Raw genomic sequence first — 21,859 nt, 5'->3', positions numbered from 1 at the left:
GACCTGCATGGGATGTGCCTGTGTGAAATTGGCGGGGGCGTGATAATGACCCTGAAACTCGGTATACCAAGGAATGGGGCAGCATGACCCCACATAACACACATTCGACTCTGACGACACACTCCTAATCCGGGCCATAATGACGACAGTGCTACTAGACATCACACTGCATAATGTGTATATACATGTCACACATATCCACGATGGGAGGCCTAGAGAGACAAACTGGTTTGAACAAGATCACACTGTGAGGACACCAACTTGGCACACAGCGACTTCTGCCCCCCTACCCACTCTGGGTCGATGGCACGGGGGATTTCCTGTATTCCAAAGGAAATTATTAAAGAATAGAACATGTTAACGCCGAACTAATTAGTGCGCTTCAGCAATGACAGGCCTGGAGACAGCCGTCGTGGACTGGCCTGGAGACAACCACCTTGGACTGGCCTGGAGACAGCCGCCTTGGACTGGCCTGCCCAAGGCTCGGTGAGTGTTCCCATCAGCAGATGCTCAGGAATGGCCCTGTACCTAGGCGTGGTAACACATGTCAATTTGGGGGAAAGATAACATGTAATGCGCGAAATACAGTTTGCCGACCATTTATCTGGAAACTGCACAAGGGCACACTGTGCATACCAAGGTTACAGGTACTGGCCAGAGCACACCCGCCTTGGAGCTCTTGAAATACACTTTCTGCTCTCCCTGGTCTCCCAAAGGAGAAATAAAACGGAAAGCATCGCTGGGAACAGAGAACCGATGCCACATACACAAAGCTCAACACATCAGAATTATGCAAGATTGTACTCGCGTGACATTAATTTTGCCCCGCCTTCCTTCAAGCTAGCAGGCCCAGCCGTGTGCCTGGCGCGAGGCAGATAAGAGGAGTCCTTATCTCTTCCTCAAATAATCTGGCTCATGTGAGTGTGATTGCTCTGTGTCAGGATGCCTGTCCTCATGGAACATGTAAAAGTGACCAGGAAGCTGGCGGCGGCGTTACACCTATCTCATTGGCAGGCTAGGGCTCCCGGAGGAGACAGGATGCACTGTTTAAAGTTCTCTTTAACATGACGTCATTATGTTGTTCGTCATTCCTCTCTATTTACAGCCAAAACCAATCAACACCTTATTAAAAAATATTAAACTCTGGAATTGTATTTGGCCAGTGATGAGGAAAAGCGCAGTTCTGATTTTGGTAACCAAGGTAACTTGCAGTCAGTTTCAACACCTCTCACTTGAATACTTTGAGTGAATTTTAAGCTCAGTTATTCCTTAAAGTGTGTAACAAACGCAGGCACTTCAAATAAGTGGCAGTCATTGAACCCGCTCGCGTGTGTGTGCACTAGGGCAGTAGAGCCTTCCACCCCCACGCCACACACTCACGTACATCCACGCCCACACGTGCACACTCACACCCCTTGGGAAGCACTCACCCCATTGACGTCGCCGGGCAGCACGGAGGTGGCGCCGTCCGTGCCCAGCACCACCGTGCTCTGGCTCAGCGTGACCCAGCCGCCCCGGGCGTCGTTGTGCTCCAGCAGCCCGGTGCCCAGGCTGGCCTCGCCGTCGGCGCCCTGCAGGGGCATGATCCGGCAGTGCAGCGCGTTGCTCTGCCCGTTGCTCTCGGTAGGGGGCGCGCTCTTCAGCGGGTAGATCTCCATGGAGTCCTTGCGGGGGGTCTGGGTCTTCTTCGTCTCCTCCCCCGGGCAGGCCTTGCTCTCGTTGGCAGCGGGTCTGGGCACGGTGGCTGCTGGGGGCAGCGGGGCCTGGTGCCGCTCATTGTCCGGGCTGCTCCTGGGGACCCCTGCGCCCCCAATCTGCCCTGGAGCCACGGCCTCGGGGCTGTTGAGCGTCTGCTTGGGCATGTCTCTCTGGCTCACGTAGTCCTGCAAGAAGAGAGAGAAAGGAGGGCGCGCGGCCCGTTGAGGGGTGAGAAGAGCTGACATGTGGGAGAGTTTTAGACAGCTCGGAGCTGCCTGGTACACACAACCGACACACACAGCAGTTCACCAGCATGGGCACGCCGCATGTCCAGCACAAGCGCTATCTTTCAGAACAAGGCGCTTTAGAAAAAGAAATAATACATAACAAGCACTATCTTTCAGAACAAGGCGCTTTAGAAAAAGAAATAATACATAACAAGCACTATCTTTCAGAACAAGGCGCTTTAGAAAAAGAAATAATACATAACAAGCACTATCTTTGAGAACAAGGCGCTTTAGAAAAAGAAAATGATACGTAGCAAGCAGTATCATTCAGAGCAAGGCGCTTTGGAATAAGAAATAATATGTAAAAACAACCTGTAGAATGGAACAGGCTGGAGCGACAACACAGGAGGGTGAATAGTTTATGGACGGATATCAAGAGATTAAGAGATAGGTATGAACAGAGGCACGGAGCCTGGAGACGCACACAGATATAACCAGGGCCACTGGAACGATGAGATTCCGTTTGCTGCATTGGCAAGAGAAAGCACCACCTGCCGCATAATCCTCATGTTTTAAGGAAAAAGAGTCTATTTTAAAGGAAGCAAAGTTGCTTAGAGAGTGGCGGTGTGTGCTGCAGCGCAGAGGCGGCTGCTCCGCAAAGGTCGATTGCTCACTTTCACTTGCTTATTGCTGTGTCTGGGTGTGAAACTGGTACTAATGACGTGAAACCTTTGCCCATTAAGTGTTAACATGAGTACACATAGAATAATTGAAGTAATGCTCTCACAGAATGTGCCACATTATACCGCGAAATTTGCTTTTTCTAGCTGCAGAAAAATAATCAGCCCTGCCACATAATTCCGGAGGCCCTGACTGGCAGTACACACAGACGTGCACACATGCATGATTATAGAAATACACACAAAATATACACTTACATTGCTCAAGCGTATAAAACGAAACACACAATACTCACATGCACATTTACCTATATACATACACAGATGTAAACACACATCGATACACAGAAAAATACACATACCCAAAATACATGCGTACAGATACATGTACATACACACATGTATACAGAAAACGCGTATGTACACACAGTGCGCACATATGTACACTTTGTAGTGTAGTAACAGCATGGGTCTACGTCACCAGTAAACTACCTTTATAGCACCTCTCGGTGGGGTGTTGTGCCTTATTGTGCGTGCACATTCATGTAGGCGTATAAACATATATGTACATCTACAAACCTACTCCCACACACGGGATCTAATAGACTAGTCTAAACCCCGAACTGAGGGTTTTGTGGAAGAAAACAGGGGAAGGGAAAGCCCTTCTTGTGGCCACAGGACCTTCACCAACAATGTGAGGCACCCCCCATCGCGGGGTCTGATCTCACCCTGGTCTTCACACCTGGACATTGATGCAAACACAAAAAGCAGCACACATGCATACACAAATGAGCAGGCATATACGGTCGGGGACAGGTTTAGAGGACCGATTAATTGATGCATCAGAGCCCGATTAATTGTGCATCAGCCATCGATTAACTGATGCATCAGAAATCGATTAATTGATCCACTGGTCACAGGGGCAAGGAAGGCCGAGGAGAGGTGGATAAAGAATAGGAGGGAGAAGGCAGGGAGGAAGGAAGCACAGAAGAGTAACATTCACGTAGGAAACGATGGCAATGGAAATGGACGGGGGACCGATGAAGCTATAGCAGGAGTACAGGTCGGTTAAGATGGATACATGGATTGATGACTGATGGCTGTAGAAGAAATAATGGGATGGATGACGGGTCTATAAAAGGAATAGTGTGTAGGTTGGGATGGATGGATGAGCGGATGGATGGATGGATGAATGAATGAACTTATACTATTGAAATTAACATCAAAACAAGAAACGCAGATTTAAACAATGGTGCAAAACCGAAGAAGGAAAATAGGCAAAACATAGATATATGAATAGTGGGGTAGAAGAATGAACAGAAAACAAATACGATAGATAGATAGATAGATAGATAGATAGATAGATAGATAGATAGATAGATAGATAGATAGATAGATAGATAATGTTTACTGAGAACAACACAGAAACACACATGCGTGACACACACACACATTAAGTATATGTAGTCTAACAAACACACAAATAGAAACACACACAAACATAGCACATGCACACACCCACACACACCTCCTCCCCCTCCAAGCTCACCATCCCCGCAGGACAGGCTGCCGCACGGCTGCTGCCCCGGCTCGTCCTCCCCCAGCCTGGTTGGGTTTCACATCACGCCCGGAGGAGGCCCGCTCTCCTCGCTCCATTGTCGGAAGATTCTTTAATTTTACGCCCCATTTCCCTTCTGTCATTCAGCTCGGCGCAGCGCCTGTTTTATAGGCAGTAGACAAGCTGCCTGGCGCGCCTGAGATGCCTCAGCCCGAGCCCTCTCCCGCACAGACCTCGGGGCGCCGCAGCCCCCGAGCAGTAACAAAGATGGAACTGGTGCTAGTGAACAGAGCTCAACGAAGTTTTACACCACGTTCACTAGTGCAAAACACGTGCCTCTGCCCATTGTCTATTTATTCTTGAGGCTTCAAGACGACAAAAAATCTCCTGCAGCCGTGCGCCAAAACAGGATGAGGCGCAATACCCATATAAACACACACGTGTGCTAGAAAAATACGGCGCGGTGTCAAAAAAAAAAGCAATGCACGATCGCTGACATGTAACGAGTAATGCTGCTAACAAAAACCAAACCTGAAAAGTGTTCGTTCACCGGTTTCTTCCATTCAAACCTTCGTGACCAGATGAACAACTATTTCACAATACACGTTCATACGTATAGAAACACAAACAACACACTGCAAGGCACACCATCACATCACCTTGTGAAGAGATGGTCCTAAGGGCCAAGCTGTCTGTCACAGATAGCGGGAGTGATATAATCTCCACGACTAAACTGTGTAATCGTGGTCATATCCATGTCACTCTTCTGCCCTTTAATGTGCCTTATCTGATAAACCGGAAGCTCTTCGAAGCATTCTGATACCAGTATAAGACTGTGCGAAAATGGGGCCGTTTGCATTTCAGATCTGTCCAATCGTTCGGGGTTGGTTTCAGCACCACGGACAGCGCACCCCGCCATCTGCGCCACGGAAAGCTCTAGGGCAAGGCATCTATAGATCGGTTTAACCCACATGTCATTACCTTGGACAGCATTAACCCCTATCAGTACTTTGACAGCTCCTAGACACAGTCACTTTAATTCGATTTAACCTGCATGTCGCCTCCTTGGGGAGCTCCACATTATTAGCTCCCATGTCCGCTCCAATAGAAAGCCTCTTTTCATCTTGGTGCAATCAGTAGAACCTGGCATGCACCCAGAGGGGCCCTCTATGCTACACACCATATCTGAACCGGTTTATCTTCCATGTGAGCACTGTGGGCAGCTCTCGCCTCGCTGGGTGTCATGAGAGCTCCTCTACGAAATCCCACCATCTATGAACCGTTTTCACTTGCAGTCCAGCACCGTGGACAGCACTCACTTCGCTCACGGCTCGTGAGCGAGGTCACACCCAGCGTCTAAGAACCGTTCGAATTTCCACTCCAGCACCGTGGACAGCTCTCTCTTCGCAGGGTGCCATGAGAGCTCTTCTACGAACTCCCACCATCTATGAAACGGTCGAACTTCCACTCCAGCACCGTGGACAGCACTCACCTCACTCGGTGCCACGAGAGCCCATGGCCTTTTCGAACTCGCGCCATCTATGAACCGATTTCACATCCACTCCAGCACCGCGAGCAGCACTCGTCTCCCCCAACGCCCAGAGAGCACACGTCTATGAACCGGTCTAATTCTCACCCCAGTACCGTTGATAGCACCCTTCTCGCACAGTGCTAGGAAAGTTCCTCTATAAACACACATACCACCTCTACAAACCCGTCCCATGGGCGCCGGTTACCCCTAACTTAAGTCACACAAATTCAAGATCCATAAATCGGTTTGCCGTGCTCTGGAAATACGCCCGCGCCCAACTGGAATACACACTCATAATAATGTGCAAACCTACGCTTCAGCGGAATGGGTGGCGGTGAGCCACGAAGACTCTCACACCCAGCATCTATAAAGCAGTACATTGACATTCCAGCACGGCGGAAAATGCTCACACACAAACATGTTTACCTATATTGCTACAGCGGTTTGTCTACATAACTTCACAGTAGAGAAAGCTACCCTCGAGGGCTCCCTTCTACACACCTGCACAATCTATAAAGCGTTTTGCCTGTATTCCAACACCCACACACACACAAACCACGTATAAAGCTGTTTACCTATATTCCAGCCCATATGTCACCTAACCCCCTTGCACGCGCGTCGCGCCCACACACTCAGCATCTTTTCTCTTGATTTATCTACGTTCCTCCACAGTGCTCGGCGCTCACCCGAAAGGACGCATGAGACACGGAGATCATCTATAAAGCGCCTTATTTATATCTTCCACCCCACGCACCCGCACACAGACACCAGTAATACGCTTATTTTACCGACTCCGCTGCACGGTGGGCAACGCTCACCCGAAAAGGCTGAAGCATACACAGTGTCTACAAAGCGGTTTACTTATATTACCCTACGGCCCCGTACACACCAGCTGTAGAGTGGGTCTACGTACGTTACCCTAGAGTGGTCAGCTCACCCGAAAGGGCGCGCGAGACACTAACATCATCTATGAAGCGGTTAATGTGTATATACCATCACTGCCCCACCCACGCCCCCCCCCCCCCGATAATACACCAGTTATACTCTCAGTTTACCCACGTTACTGCACAGTGTAAAGCGCTCACACACAAGGGCTCTCCACACAGAGACATTAGCTATAAAGTGCTTTAAGGTGCACAGGACACCGGTTTAAAGTTTCGCCGCGGTTAGAACACAGAGGCGCTTTAGCGACGCGTACACGTGCTCTAAGTTACAGGCACGCACAGCGCGGGCAGGCACTCACCATGCTCGGGTCGACCACAGCTTGACTCGTCGCAGTTAAAAAAGCAGCGCCGTCTTAAAGCGCAGAAGCAGTGGGGTCCGCTCCGACAGGAACCAAGCTTTCTATAGCTCCTTGGGAAAGATGGGCTTTGCGTCAGCGCAGAGCAAGGTGCCCTTGGCTTGACATTTTCTTGATAATGGTAGTTTGATAAATCATGGCCCCTCCAATTCAGATTTTTAAAGGTACAGCAGCGAGAGAACGGGTCCTTGCGAGCTGTCACTCAGGCGGGGGCGGGTGAGCCGAGTGACTCACATGGGGCTGCTTACCGAATGAGGCTCCGGGATGGTGGCGCTCTGCCCCCCATTCTTGATAGTGGAAGGGGCGGGGGGCGCTGCGCTAGCGCCTACACATCGTCATCAGATTCACGTCAGTTTTATTCCATCCTTATTTGGGGAGGAGGAGGGGATAGTTCAGGGGATTGTCACTGTCATTAGTGTGTAGTAATTCACTGACCCAGAGAGAGAACACCTTTAAAGGAAGGCGCTATATTTAGACACCATTTCATGTATTTTCAGCGCTTTGAAAGCTGCATTTAGATTGGCATAAAGTGCATGCGCACGGAAAGTTTTTTTTTTATTTACTAAACCACATTACGTGGAATACAAGTTTTCAGAACTTCATTAGTGTATGTATACCGCACACACATTTGTCCATGTTGGCATGCAGCCTTCTTTTCATTCGTCAGCATCTTAGTTTTCCTTTTCTATTTTTAATTACATGAGAATGTATGTTTCTCCCACAATGCTACCACTGATTAACGGTCGGGTGAGAGCCTTCGAGCCAGCAGCCTCAGCGGCAGTGACGCGCCATGAAATAATTAAATCTCAAATGTATATAAGTATGTACGTGTTTTACTGAATTATTATTGTATCAATAGCAACTGTACACGTACCTATGGGATGCCATGGAGTGTTAAACAGCGCCGCTACGGCATTTACAGTAAGGAGATATATATATATATATATATATATATATATATATATATACACACACACACACATATATATATACAAACACACATTTATGTGTATATATGAATGTATGTTTATATATATATATATATATATATATATATATATATATATATATATATATATATATATGTATATATATATATATATATATATATATATATATATATATATATATATATATATATATATAACACATATATCTATGTGTGTGTGTTTTGTGTGAATTTTAATGTTTTCTCGAACTGCTCAAAGCAGTGTTCCTGGTGTAAATATACTTTGGTGTGTGAACAAACGCACAAAATATATAGATAAATGTGTGTGTGTATTTGCAAATAGATAGAAAGATAGATAGATATTGTGTATATATATATGTATATGTATATATATATATATATATGAGAGAGAGCGATACACACACATGTATATGTATATATGAATATATACACATATATATGTGTACATATATATATATATATATATATATATATATATACACACACACACCAAAGTATATTTACACCAGCAACCCTGCTTTGAAGAGTGCATGAAATCATGCCCAGTTTCATAACGGACAGCACCCTCAGCCCAGCTGCCAGTAGCAGTTCAATAGACAGACACTGTTATGAGCGGTCAGTAGTTTTAACTATCTCTGTTCTCTTCAAACCACTGACCGTCCTTTCGCCTGGTTAAACATTTGAAATAGATAAAAAAAAACCATCGTTGCAGCTGCAGATCCCAGTTTTCAGGAGGGCAGGCCTGGCGTTTATCATTTAGTTTTGACTCTTGTCTTTCCCACAGTGACTTCCTCTTCTCTTCGTGTGGGGATTCTCCGCCACTTAAACACACCCGCGAATTAAGAAATACGCTTTCTGTCTCCCGGCTTATTTTGGGGGTGGCGGACATGACGTCCGAGAAGTCCCTGAACGTGAGCAGTAGTAGGTGACGTCAGGCTCAGCCCCATGGGACTCGCCGAGCGTGGGTTTCAGGCCGCAGAGCTCTCTGCGTCAGTGATAGACCGTCGACCGGACTGGTCAATGTAATGACGCAGATCTCCGCGACGCCAGCTTTATTTCAACCCTTCATCCGCCTACCTACCTCTATGGCTAATGCTAGGACCATTTTCATGCGTAAATGCCATAAACAAAGGCATGCAACCAAATAGAAAGGGTTAAATCCTTGAAGCGAGATGAAAACTCATTTATAGGCCGTGGATACGTGTATTCTAACAAATATATAGCGCCTTTCTAATTCTTGCCGCTTTAGGGTTGTTCTCCTATTTGAAGCAATTGTGCGGAATCTGTGAGAGAACAATCAGTGGCTTGTCACGCGGACTGACGTGCTATGACAATATAGTTCACATGACCTTTGCACTGCATTACAAATGTGACAGTCCTGGGTTATTGGTGTAATTACCCCCAATGATGTATTTTATTGGGCCACGCCATGTTCTATAAAGTCAAGCCCTCACATACATATGCACATGTGTATATCTTCGAATATGTATAGGAATCGAAAAGGCTATTCACATACATTATATATTTGAATGCACCTTATTTATGCATACACAAATATATGTATAATAGTGTGTGTTGTGATATATATATATATATATATCACATTGCACTTTTATATTATACATACACACACCTGTTTGTACTTTTTTGGCGTGCCTACACGCACACTCACACACATAGTAATAATAACTATGTTGCCATGCTGTGCACAGACGGCGCAGCGCTTTAATAAAAGTAAACGATCCCTTCTTTAAAAGGCGAGGGTGTATGGGTCTGAGACCCGCTGGGCGCTTGTAACACCCCCTCATCGCAGAAGCCGAGCCCCGCGTGTTTCCAGCCGCCCCCGCCGCTGCACCAGGCCTACAGCGAGTGCTCTGTATTCAGAAGGCGGGATTTGGCGGGATTAGGAACGCGTCCGTCAGAAATTGAAACATATGTCAGATTGTCGAGCAATCTGTTCAGGCCCCGGGATCCGATGCACCGCGGTGCGCGTGTACACAGGCCGCCCCGGGCTGTAGACGTACCTTTAAATACAAGCTCGGAATTAAAAGCGACAAGCGGTGATTACACACTCAGCAGTCACTGCGGGCTGTCTGCATGCGGCTTCCGGGGTACGGAGGGGGAGTGAACCCGAAGAGAGGGCCGGCAGGTGTATGGTGTGCAGACGCACCACACATCGAGAGACACATCACGCGCGTGGCGCTGGCGCAGTCACACAGCATGTGGACCCTCGGGCCAGCTTCAGAATACACAGATCCACACAGTGTACAGCCCACACAGTGTACAGACACGCGCACATATAGGCACACACAGACCATCCGTGGCCGCATGGACTACACGGTCTGACTCCGTGTACAGACCGAAACTGCACAGATAGAGGCAGACTACATACACGCATGTGCCACACCTGTACCCACAGCACAGACACAAAACAGTCTGACACATATCAGAATACACAGCACACACACTGACAACACAGATATACACCACAAATAATACATATACACTACAGAATGACGCAATAGGCAGTTCACAGTCGACTGGACACACAGGATAGATACAAACAACATACTCCATATAGGAACACACAGCACAGACATAAAGAACATACATCATATGTGAACACAGATCATTGATACAGACAACATGCATACATGAACACACAGTTCACTATTTGATTTGTCCCTGCTTGGTAATCTACCATCCCAGCAAGGTACTCATGAGCCCGAACAATCTGTGTCCAATAATATGCGCTATTTAAAATGGGACAGGATTGTAGAAGATCCAAAAACTATGACAGCAATAAATGAAGAAGTAACTGGTGCATTACAAGTACCTGGTATAGCTGTAGAGGGCCAGAGCTCCTGCCAGACTGTGGTGGAAGTTCATAATAGGCTTTTTGAGGGTTTGAGGAAGTATTTTGTCAAACCCATTTAAAAAAGAACCTTCACGCACCAGAATAAAGAGGTATGGTATAATCTTGATTGTAGGAAAGCCCGGGCTGAACTCTGTAGTGCACTTAAACTGAAAGATCCACTACTGGTAAGATCTGCTAGGTCATACTATAGGAAGACATTGAAGGAGGCAAAGGAAACGTGGGACAATGAATTGTGGAAGGATCTCCTCGATGCTTGCAGGCGCAAGAACAGCAAGAAATTCTGGGATATATACAAATGGGACAGGGGTGGCATAGCAGAGCGACCTCACAATAACGTGGCACAGAGTGCGTGGGTTGATTATTTCAAACCTCAGTATGCCGCACCCTGTGAAGAAATCCCCAGTGAGATTTTTAGCCATGTCTATTATGACAAGGCAATATTTTCAATAACAGATGTAGGAAGGGCTTTAGATAAAGTGATCGGGGGAAAAGCACCTGGTATGGATGGAATTCCTGCGGACGTGTTCACTGGTGATAGACGCCTTTGGTCTAGTTATATTATGCGTCTTGCTAACGCAATTGCCCAGGGAGCTGATATCCCCCCCTCGTGGAAGGGTGCAGAAATTGTCCCAGTATTCAAAAAGGGGGATAAGTCTATTGCGGGTAACTACAGGCCAATCAGCCTAATAGATTTGATACAGAAGATTATTGGCCGAATGTTCCTACATGAGATTCAAACATGGACAGAAGACCGGGAAATTCTAAGCCCAATGCAGGCAGGGTTCCGATCTCGGATAAGTACCATTGACCAAGTTTTCCGTTTTGTTATTTTGTATTGGAAGACGGTGGTCTTGGGAAAAGGTGCCTTATATGCGGTGTTCGTGGACCTAAAAGCGGCTTTCGACCTGGTCCCACGTAGAAAGCTCTGGCAGGTTCTGAGAGAAATGGGTATTGCACCTGAACTTCTCACCGTGATTATCCGCTTGCATGAGGGAAATGTCACCCGAGTGCATTGGGGGGGTGTGGGTGAGGTGACAGAGGACTTTCCGGTTGGCAGGGGCGTGAGGCAGGGGTGCGTTCTGGCGCCGACTCTGTTCTCGCTCTTTGTCAACGGGGTGGCCGATTTTCTCTCGCTGACCCCCACCGACGCGCCGATATTCACAGGAGTACGTATCCCCATCCTCATGTTCGCGGATGATACGCTGATTATTTCCAAGACCCCAAGTGGCCTACAAAAGGCTCTTGGGTGTTTTGAAGAGTTCTGCATAGCGAGGGGCCTGGAAGTTAATACCGGAAAAACAAAGTTCATGTCATTTAATGCTCACAAATCTTATAAAGGAAGAATCTATATGAATAAGCTACCCTTGGAGGAGGTTTCCTCATTTACATATCTGGGCATAACACTGCAGAAAGACATGCGTTGGGCTGCCAATTAGATCGTGCCGCATTAATACACAAACAAAAATCAGGTGTCCTTCTCTCTAGATTCAAAACCTCATTTACAAAACCAATCTCTCCAGTATTCGAAGTCTATGGAACGATGGTTTTGAGCTCATGCCTTTACGGGGCTGAGCTCTGGGGCTTTGGTAATCTGAACAGCCTGATTGTGCTAGAAAATGCGTTTTTACGCAAGATTACAAATCTCCCTTCTAGCACACCATTGCGACCTCTATTATTGGACCTTGATAAAAAGCCACTTGAACATCTTGTGAAGCTCCGTCCAATACTTTATTGGCGACGGCTTTGGTGTACAGGTGAACTTGCCCATTACAGGAGTGGCTTTGTGGATTTAATAGAATCTGATAGGTTCCACAAAATACCATGGCTGCATGGGATTAAATCTCTCCTGGGTAGCATAGGCTTGATTGAACTCTGGAAAGACCCTGCAAATGCTGTTTTCCCATCTAAGGAAAAGCTGAAAACAATGTATTGGGAATGGGTATATAAGGTAGAAATCTCACAAGGTCTCTCCTCCCCTTTATCATGTCGATTTTTTTATCTAAAGGTCCACCCATCCCTAGAGAGGTACTGGGATACAATTGAAAAAACCCTAGATCGTAAATTGTATTTTCAGATACGGGTGGTTACTCTACCCGTTGCTGAATTCACCTCCAGATGGGGGGGCCAAGGAAACAAAAATGACAAATGCTACAGATGTCTAGAAGAATGCGAATCCGTAGGACATGTACTATTTTTTTGTCCCATGTATGTAGTACCTCGGGAAATATGGATAAAACCAATCTGTAGACTTCTGGGCACTAGAAGATATGCTATAGCTCTCCGTATTTTGTGTACAGATTCCGCACCCCCAATTTGCATAGCCGTGGCTAAATTCTTAGGGTGGGCTTGGGGCATAAGGTCAAAAGCTCTGAGGCACGTTGTAAATTCTCCCTCCTAAAAAAATCTGCATTTAGTAGAATCCACTTGATGTAGCTAATATAGGTTGGTAACTAAAGTAGTACGACCATTAAGCTGAGCCACGTTAATACTTGTGTATTATAAGAGCAAATGGATTGGTTCTTTTTTAGATTAGCTTAATCATATCTTTTTAAAATATCTTGTTTGACGGTTGTCTAGAGATTTAATTGTAATTGTAATTCTTTTAGATAATTTATTAACTGTTTTATGTAATGATTGTAATGTGCTTTTATGACTCAACTGTTGAATAAAGCTTGATTGATTGATTGAGATACAGACAACATGCATACATGAACACACAGGACAGACATAAAGAACATACATCATATGTGAACACAGATCATAGATACAGACAACATTCATACATGAACACACAGGACAGACATAAAGAACATGCATCATATGTGAACACAGATCACAGATACAGACAACATGCATATATGAACACACAGCACAGACATAAAGAACATACATCATTTGTGAGCACAGATACAAACAATAGAGTCATGGAAGGAATGCTTGAATTATTCTCAGCCACAGGCCCACCACTCCAGACGGAGACCAGCGACAGCAACTCAGGCTCAGTCCTGCCCCAATAGCTGAGAAGAAGTCTAACAAAGGGTCTGGAGTTCCTTGTGTTCCTGTTCGGCGGGGATGGCAGTTCTGGCTAGATTGTTGCTATTGGAGCAAGACCAAGCTGATTTGCATAAGGCTGATGTAAGAAATCACAATATTTGTTAACGGGGGAGAGGTCCCACTTCAAGAACGATTGACAGTCCTTGTCAGGGTGAACCACAAAAATAAATAAATAAACCCGTGCTTGAACCTCTGGTAGCTTAGCACGTAGGCAGTCAGGCCTACTGTAGAGGCAATGTGTAAAGTATTTTTGCAACATTCAAACAATAATAAAGTGAAAACACAACACAAGAACAGTCGCAAACCAATTTATAAAAATACAGATTATTTTAATTAAGAAAATGACACCAAAACAACAAAAACAAATAAGTAGAAACGGAGTAATGACTTTTTGAAGTTTAAGGCAAAGTTAGCACCAACTGCAAGAGTCTGGTTGTGCTGGAATTGGTCAAAGGTACAAGTTCATGTTGGCCACAAAGGAGCGTTGGTTTGATACTAGAGCAAGTTCATCCCACTGGGGGTTTTACCTTTTGACGTTGGTGCAGGGTCTACACAGTGTTGCTTTGCGGTGCTCTGCATCACTAGTTTTGGCTAAACTTTTAGTTGGGAGCTGCATGGCTCTGCGGGCAGGGCCGGACTGGCCGTAGCGGGCACCGGGAATCCCCCGGTGCGCCGCATGGGTGGGGCCGGTTTTGAGCCCCTGGGGGCCGTTTATGTTACAGGGCCATTTTTGTAGCATAGCTGCAAAATCGGCCCTGTAACAAAATCGGCCAAAAACCAGCTCTGGCAAAGAGCTCGGGGGCTCCCCCAAGTCCCCGGGGGCCCGCCAAGTACTTTGTCAGGGCCGGTTTTGGCTCCCTGTCCGGCCCTGTCTACGGGGTTCGTTTCGCTCGGTACTGCAGCCGGTGAAGCATCTGGCATGGAGGTATGTGGTGTGACCTTGAGGCTCTGCATCGCTTCAGCGTTGGATCCAGTGAGACTTCCAGTCAGAAGCTGCGCAGCTTTACAGGACTCTCGACATCTGCCGTTTAGTTCCTCCTGAACTGAGCTCAAACTGCTGACAAATAATTCAATACACTGACGAGGGCGGCCGACCTCAAATCTGGGGAACTGGGTTCGAGTCTTGGCAATGACGCTGAACATCCTCTGATTCTGGGCAAATCACTTAATCTCCCTGTGCCTAACAAAAATAAATGTGTCCTTATGTAACGCAGCTGGTGCTTGTGTATAGCGCTCTGATACCCGATACCTTCGGGTCAAGTTTGCACTATATAAAACTCCATAAAATTGTTTTTTTTAAAAAGGCTAACCATCTACTGGTGAATAAGTCCAAAACCAAAATAGTGATATTCGGTGAATACCGAGGGAAGAAGATGGCAAATTGACACCTGGAAGGTTAGACCATTACTACAGCAAGGCATTATAAATATCTGGGTGTGTGGTTCAGCGAAACTGGCTCAGCTGTTGCCCAAGTTAAAGACCTTAACAAGAAGGCGGCAGCCATTACTTATGGAATTGGTTAATTGAATCGCTTATTAAGCCACCCTTCTGGTTCCCCTATCTTAAGAGTAATAAAGGCAACCTTAACCCCAGCCCTGCAGCACGGTCATTTTGCCAATTCTGGTGCATTGGACCCTACTTTCGAGCTATGTCACATTAGAACATAAAAAAAATGATTCCATCAACCGCAACATATCCAACGCTCCAGATTAAGACTAGAGCTAAGGTTGGAAACTCAATCGATCGAGTGTAAGGCATCCATATTAAAATACTACATCAAGTGCAGGACCGCTCCCAAGAATTCGGTAAAATATCTTTTGAAAACCATTTATGAAAAAACAGACAACCCATGGTCCAATCAACTTAACCAAGCTATTATGTTACATAACCTTGAAGGTTCTGCCTTGAGGGATGGTGGCATCCCCTATCTTGCACAGAAGACATCTCTTAACAAGCAAATGAAAGTGACTACTTGGGAACAGGATTAACTCACCGTTGAAAGCCGAGGATTGGCACAGCCTCTACAGGATTCCTATTATATTTGGGACGCCACAAAAATATTTTTGGGAGCTCGTCAATTCAACTACTCAGGCTCAAATCCTTTATATGAGAGTACTAGGCTACCAATAAGGGATTTTAACCCACACTGGACTAGCTCAGGTGTTGACAATAACTGCAGGTTATGCCACAACTATTAAGAATCATCGTTTACTTTGTTATGCTGTTGCCCTGCTTTAGATCATTAAAGGCGACTGTTGCTAAAGCCTATTTTCTGGCAGAGGGAGTCTGTTCTTGTGGACAGGCATCTTCCTTTTGCTTCAGAAGCAGATCACCTGGGGTGCTGGGGAGATGTGCTAAATTTGTGATATTTTAAATCATTCATTTTTGAATGTTTGGGGGACAGCCCTTCCTTTGACACAACGTCAGTTGTTTAATTCTTTTTATTTATTTGAGTTTTATATAGTGCTGCCTAGACCCGGAAGTATCAGAGCGCTTTACATAAGGAAACAGGGAGTTACAGGTTACCACATATTCACATAAATTACAGAATTATTACATAGTTGAGACAGGTGTTACTAACAAACATAAAATCAAGACTCAAGAAGATCAACAAGAGCTGGAAGTCCACTTGGAGGAGACAGCACCAGAGAAAACAACGAGACAAATGTCCGAAGTCCGGCTGGGTAGGTGATGGCCATAGCGGTGTGCCGGAGCCAATCTCCCCTATAGCTGTCGGTGCAGCTCCACCAGGAATCGGCCATGTGGTTCGGTCTCTGCCGGGATAGAGTAGAGATCATGAGGTGACCGAAGGTCTTGCGTGCAGAAACAGGCGAGTGGAGATTACGAGGATGGCAGTATAGGAAAGGGTATGTAGCTTGGCAGCCATCTTACAGTCAGGCGTTGAGTCTGTTTGACCCTGAGACTCTGCAGCTGGGCTTGCCTCTAGTTCAGTGGGTCGTATTGCTCACTTATGCCAATTATCCAGATGGGACATCGGGACCCCCTCGACTAATGGGACATCGCTCCACTCCGGTGGAAATATCTTGGCGGGTGCCATTTTAGGGACATCTTCGCTCTCAGGTGGAAGTACCTTGGGGGCGCCATTTTAGGGTCAGGCTCAGCGAATGCTGATTTGAAAGTAATTGCCGAGGTTTCTAGGGGATTCATTTTAGCACCAATCAGTCTTCTGAGCCCACAATTGGGATTACATGTGGCAGTTTGCGGCTCCTCAATGTCCCAGCGATTTTGAACAAAAGGGGCTAGGGCGCTCCATACAGCCTTTTCTGCAGTGAAGGTCAGCTTCCAAAGTTGTTAATTACATCATTTGTAACTGCTCAACAGTCGGGGTGTAAGTAAGATCGGATTCGGAGAATGGTGTCCTCTGGATAGATGGTGCACGTTTGTCAGGTTTAAACCTTCTTAGAAAGAATGCCCTTGCATTTTTAAGTGTTCCCTAAATGAAGATTATGCTGGGCATTTTAGCGGGTACCCTTACATTTTGCATTCCCCCTTGAAGAGGGAGGTACCAGGTGGGCAGGCCTGAGGTAACAGGTGGACAATTCCAGTAAGCATTCAGCATAAGTGGGCATACAGGAGGCACTAGGTGTAATAGCGCTAGTGTGTAATAACTTCTTTGTCCCCCTATATTGTATTGTCCCATTGGTGTACTTGGAAAGGTTTTAGGTATCAATGTAACTTGGTTCACCATACTTACAAAACAGCCCAGTGTATTTATTAGCGACCTCAGAATGTGAATATTTGATATTGACTATGAATTTTAGTGGCCATGTAATTATGTTTGGTCTTATGAATGAAATTGTTTATTTTAGATTTGGTTAGATCTATGCACTTGGCACTTTGAACAAGGTATACTGCGCAGACTACCAGAATAATAGAATTTTGCTAATTTTATTGTGAATTAAAGTATTTTGAAAACTCAGTGTATCATGTTGATTTCCTTTTAAATTGTTATGATTTTAATTAACTATACAATAAACAAAAACAAAAAAACGAAAATCGATACAAGAACAAGTTCATCCCATTGAGTGTTTTACCTTTTGACTTTGGTGCAGGGTGTGCACGCTGTTGCTTTGCGGTGCTCTGCTTCGCTGGTTTTGGATAAACTTTTAGTTGGGAGCTGCATGGCTCTGGCGGGTTCGTGCCGCTCGGTACTGCATCTGATGAAGCATCCGTCATGGAGATATGTGGTGTGGCCTTGCGGGCTCTGCATCGCTTTGGCCTTGGATCCAGAGAGAATTCCAGTCAGAAGCTGCACAGCTTTGCAGGACTCTGCATCGATCTGCATAATTTCCAAGGATGTCTTTGGTTTGGAGCTGCATGAATTTGTGGGCGTTGGATCTGGTGAATCCATCAGTTAAGCAGGGAGAAGTACACTCAGATTTCAGCCAAGCATCCAGGGATTTGAGGACGGCACTTGATGGAGTCAGGACTCACTCCCACAAAGGTCAGCAGAGGGGACTTGGTAAGGTCCAATGGTATTAGGTAGCTAAAAGGCAGGAAAGGTCTCTCAAAGCTTGCTGTGTCCATGTAGCTGCTACAGAAGGTCAGTCAACTGACACTTGGGGTCACTTCTGGGCTCCTGGGTTCAAGGCAAGCAGGCCCAGCATTTCTTTGGGATCTTTAGGTAGTAGGGCAGCCTTTCCTCTGATCTTCACATGTCCAAGAGTGTTCTGAGGAGTGATTCTGGGGATTTTATTTGTATGCCCAGTGTCAGCCTGTGGGTGGGAGACACCCCTTTGTTTAACTCTAAAACTGGTACTGGTCAGTTCTTCTATTTCTCCTGAGTTTGGCTCCAGCCTGGCTAGTGAAATAAATGGAAGGGAGGCCCAGGTGTAATCTGCATCTGCCAGTGAGAGGGTAGGCTTCTTCTGAAGTCAGGAAGTGCTGAGTACAGCCCCAAGACTACCTTTGAAGTCCAGTCAGTGTTAGGAAGACCTTCACCTATGCACACCCAGGTCATTTGTCCACTGTCTGGAGGAATACACATCAGACCACAGGAGAACACATTTGGCTTAGGCAGTAAAATGGCAACTTTCTACAAGTATCTATAGCAAAAACAATGTTCACTTTCAAAACAAGCACTATTTAAACACTAAAACACAAAAATACAATGATGTCTATGTTTGTAAACTTCAAATGGAGATGTGATCATTAATTTAACAAAAAACATTTAAGAACCATGAAATTGGAAAAATTAGTTGGCACTGTGGACTATGCACGGGTCGATTCGGGCTCTTTACCGATTTTGAAATATATTGTAGATTTTCTCTGGGCCTGGCTAAGGCATGTATCAGACATGTATTGGACCGGAATTGTATATTCAAGCTTATTGCTGTTCCGAACATAAATACTGATGAAGGTCTCTAACAAGGGTAGATTATGCCAATAGCATTTACTTAGGGGCATGCCTCTTCAACACACTGCAGCAAAACCTTTCCTACAGCACCGTTTATGGGACTGCATCACACTTTCACTGGTCCCCAAGAGCCTTTCACTGGCCCCCAATAGCTATCTACTCTTCCTTCAAGGACCATCTAAAGGAAGAGTATATTGCTCCTCCAAGCAAAGTTTCATTGATACACACAGAACAGATGTCGCCGTTCAGGACTTGGACCTTATCTATTTTACCCTCCAGTAGAAGGAAAGCATTAGTGGATCAGAGTTCTCAATTTAAGCCTCAAAACATTGGAACTCTTTAATAATCAATATAAGAAACATAGAAGATCATTTGAAATTCAATAAGGAAGTAAAGCCCTAGCTGATCCTGAATAAAGGTTGTATAATGTTATGATTTGCAATGTACCCCGATATAGGCCTGGGTAGTCACCTAACCTATCACCTACATTTTCCCTGCCATTGTACTACTTAACGGTTTTTTAAATTAACCTTTTACCTAGTTAAGGTGCTGCATAAATGTTGTGTGTTTTTCCCAGAAAACTATCCTAATTTATTATGCATGTGGATTCTCAGAATCACAGCAGGATTACCATCTTCTGCATAATAACTATGTATAAGGGTTAACTCTTTCGTCATCCCCAGCCGACATGACACAGCAAGGTAAAACCCCTGAGGGTACCTTTTGAGTATATATACATGCTGGGGCAGGCAGAGGCGAAGACTTCCATGCTGACACACTAAAGCGGGACGCTGAGTTTCCTGCACGCAGACACTACAGCTCACAGTGGTCTAACATACCTCGCGGGGTGTCCATCTCGAGACCAAGAAGGGGTCGCACAGTCTATCACTTCAAGTAATGGGGTTGGCTTCAGCCTAGGGGGATTCTTGGCTCTACACCTACATACATGCTAAGTACACGTAGGTACATCTAGTTAGGGTTGCATCTTAGGAGTAGCATTCTTATTGTCATGTATTTTTATACTTGCCTACATTCATTGTTTTTAGAACTATAGTAGGATTCACCGTCCATTTACTCTGTTAGTGCTTATAATCATTTATATCTGTTTCTGTCTTATGGTTGTTTCAGCATACCTATTTTACACTAGAATGACGCTGGTTCAATAAATGCTTTTTGAAAATTGTCCCCACTGTACATTCTGTTTATCTCTCTGAGACAAAGTGAGCATAAGTGACTGACCGAAAAGTACTGCACTGTTTCCACGATCCCTGATGGGACAATCAATCAATCAATCATAGGCATTTGTATAGCGCACTGCTCACCCAGAGGGTCTCAAGGCGCTGGGGGGGGGAACGCTACTGCTCGAACAGCCAGGTCTTCAGTTGCTTCCTGAAGGCGAGATGGTCTTGCGTTGTCCGGAGGTGGATGGGGAGGGAGTTCCATGTCTTGGCTGCCAGGTAGGAGAAGGATCTTCCTCCGGCGGTGGCTCTGCGGATGCGGGGGACGGTGGCGAGAGCGAGGCTGGCGGAGCGGAGCTGGCGGGTGGGCTTGTGGAAGGTCAGGCGGCTGTTGAGGAACTTGGGGCCCAGGTCGTGGAGGGCCTTGTGTGCGTGGGTGAGGAGTCGGAACGTGATTCTTTTGTTGACGGGGAGCCAGTGCAGGTCAGAGTTGTCCTTGTCGATAGTTGGCAAGTACTTATCTCTCCTTGGTAAGAGGAGTTTACAGTGGCACTGTCAGCTAGCTGGTATACAGGCGAACATACTCAGTGGGGGTGTCTGGAATCAGTCTGGACACTAATCCCACAGTCTATGTTGTCTAAACGCATAGATCCTATGTAGGTTTATAGGAACTACACGACAATAACCAAACTGAGGACATGGCTCAACAGCATACTGAACAGCTGTCAGGATTCCCTCCTGTTGCCTGGGATAAAAGGGTTCTGGTATGTTTGTGTTTTGGCAACTAGATGTTTCAAAAGCATTATAAATCCAATTGCCTCTGTTAGTGCTCATAGCTTCAGGCACATGTCTCTGTGGCATGGACAACATTGTTAGAGCAAGAGAGCCTCAAGCACCTGAAGGCCCGGATGGATCTGAAAGGCTGGTGCAGGTCTCGAGAGTCTGGACTGGGAATGAGATGCTCGACATGGCCCTGGTATTTAAGCCTTATCCAGCTCTTACTGCCCTGCGCATGCTCCCATCTCTTATGGAAGAAGGTCTTTGTTTTACTCCTGCACCTAACTCCCTAGCTCACAAAGTGCCTTGTACTCAGCCATCCCTGAGACTTAGACAAGAGCTTGTGGGCTCTTGAATCTGCACAGCTTCCTAAAATAAGAAAAGGAAAAGAGAACTCAATATTACACAATAAGAAAAATAGAGACAGGATAATCAAGGTAAAGCACAGGAGTCTATAAGACAACATACTCATCTGTAGTTGGCATGCATGGTTACCTATGGATCAAGTATGACTGTAAATTTAGAAAAACAAAACTTCATAATAAAGAGACTGAGTCTTACTATATAGTAATCAGTAAATGTTGGCCTGTCTGACTTGCTCACAGCACTACAACTAAACTCCTAGTCTTAC

At 45.7% G+C, this 21,859-nt stretch overlaps 1 protein-coding gene across 2 annotated transcripts in view; it reads right to left on the bottom strand.

Moving 5' to 3' along the window:
- SLC6A5 (solute carrier family 6 member 5) overlaps positions 1-7,216 on the bottom strand; it is a 284,699-nt gene extending 277,483 nt beyond the window's left edge. Inside the window, exons 1-2 of one of the 2 annotated variants that reach the window (XM_085643604.1) lie at positions 6,938-7,216; positions 1,431-1,883 (exon numbers count right to left, since the gene is read on the bottom strand). In XM_085643604.1, coding sequence (XP_085499730.1) covers positions 1,431-1,883; positions 6,938-6,940 — 456 coding nt within the window. In that variant the 5' untranslated portion in view covers positions 6,941-7,216. Of the gene's footprint in view, positions 1-1,430; positions 1,884-4,154; positions 4,286-6,937 lie in introns of those variants that run through there. The other variant, XM_085643605.1, reaches the window with a different exon arrangement.
- Between the last annotated feature and the right edge of the window lie 14,643 nt (positions 7,217-21,859).

This window comes from Triturus cristatus, chromosome 3_1, assembly GCF_964204655.1.
Source record: "Triturus cristatus chromosome 3_1, aTriCri1.1, whole genome shotgun sequence".
In the NCBI taxonomy this organism is placed as follows: domain Eukaryota; kingdom Metazoa; phylum Chordata; class Amphibia; order Caudata; family Salamandridae; genus Triturus; species Triturus cristatus.
Note: the sequence above shows the minus strand (reverse complement) of the source record. Positions and strands in the feature narration are given on the sequence as shown.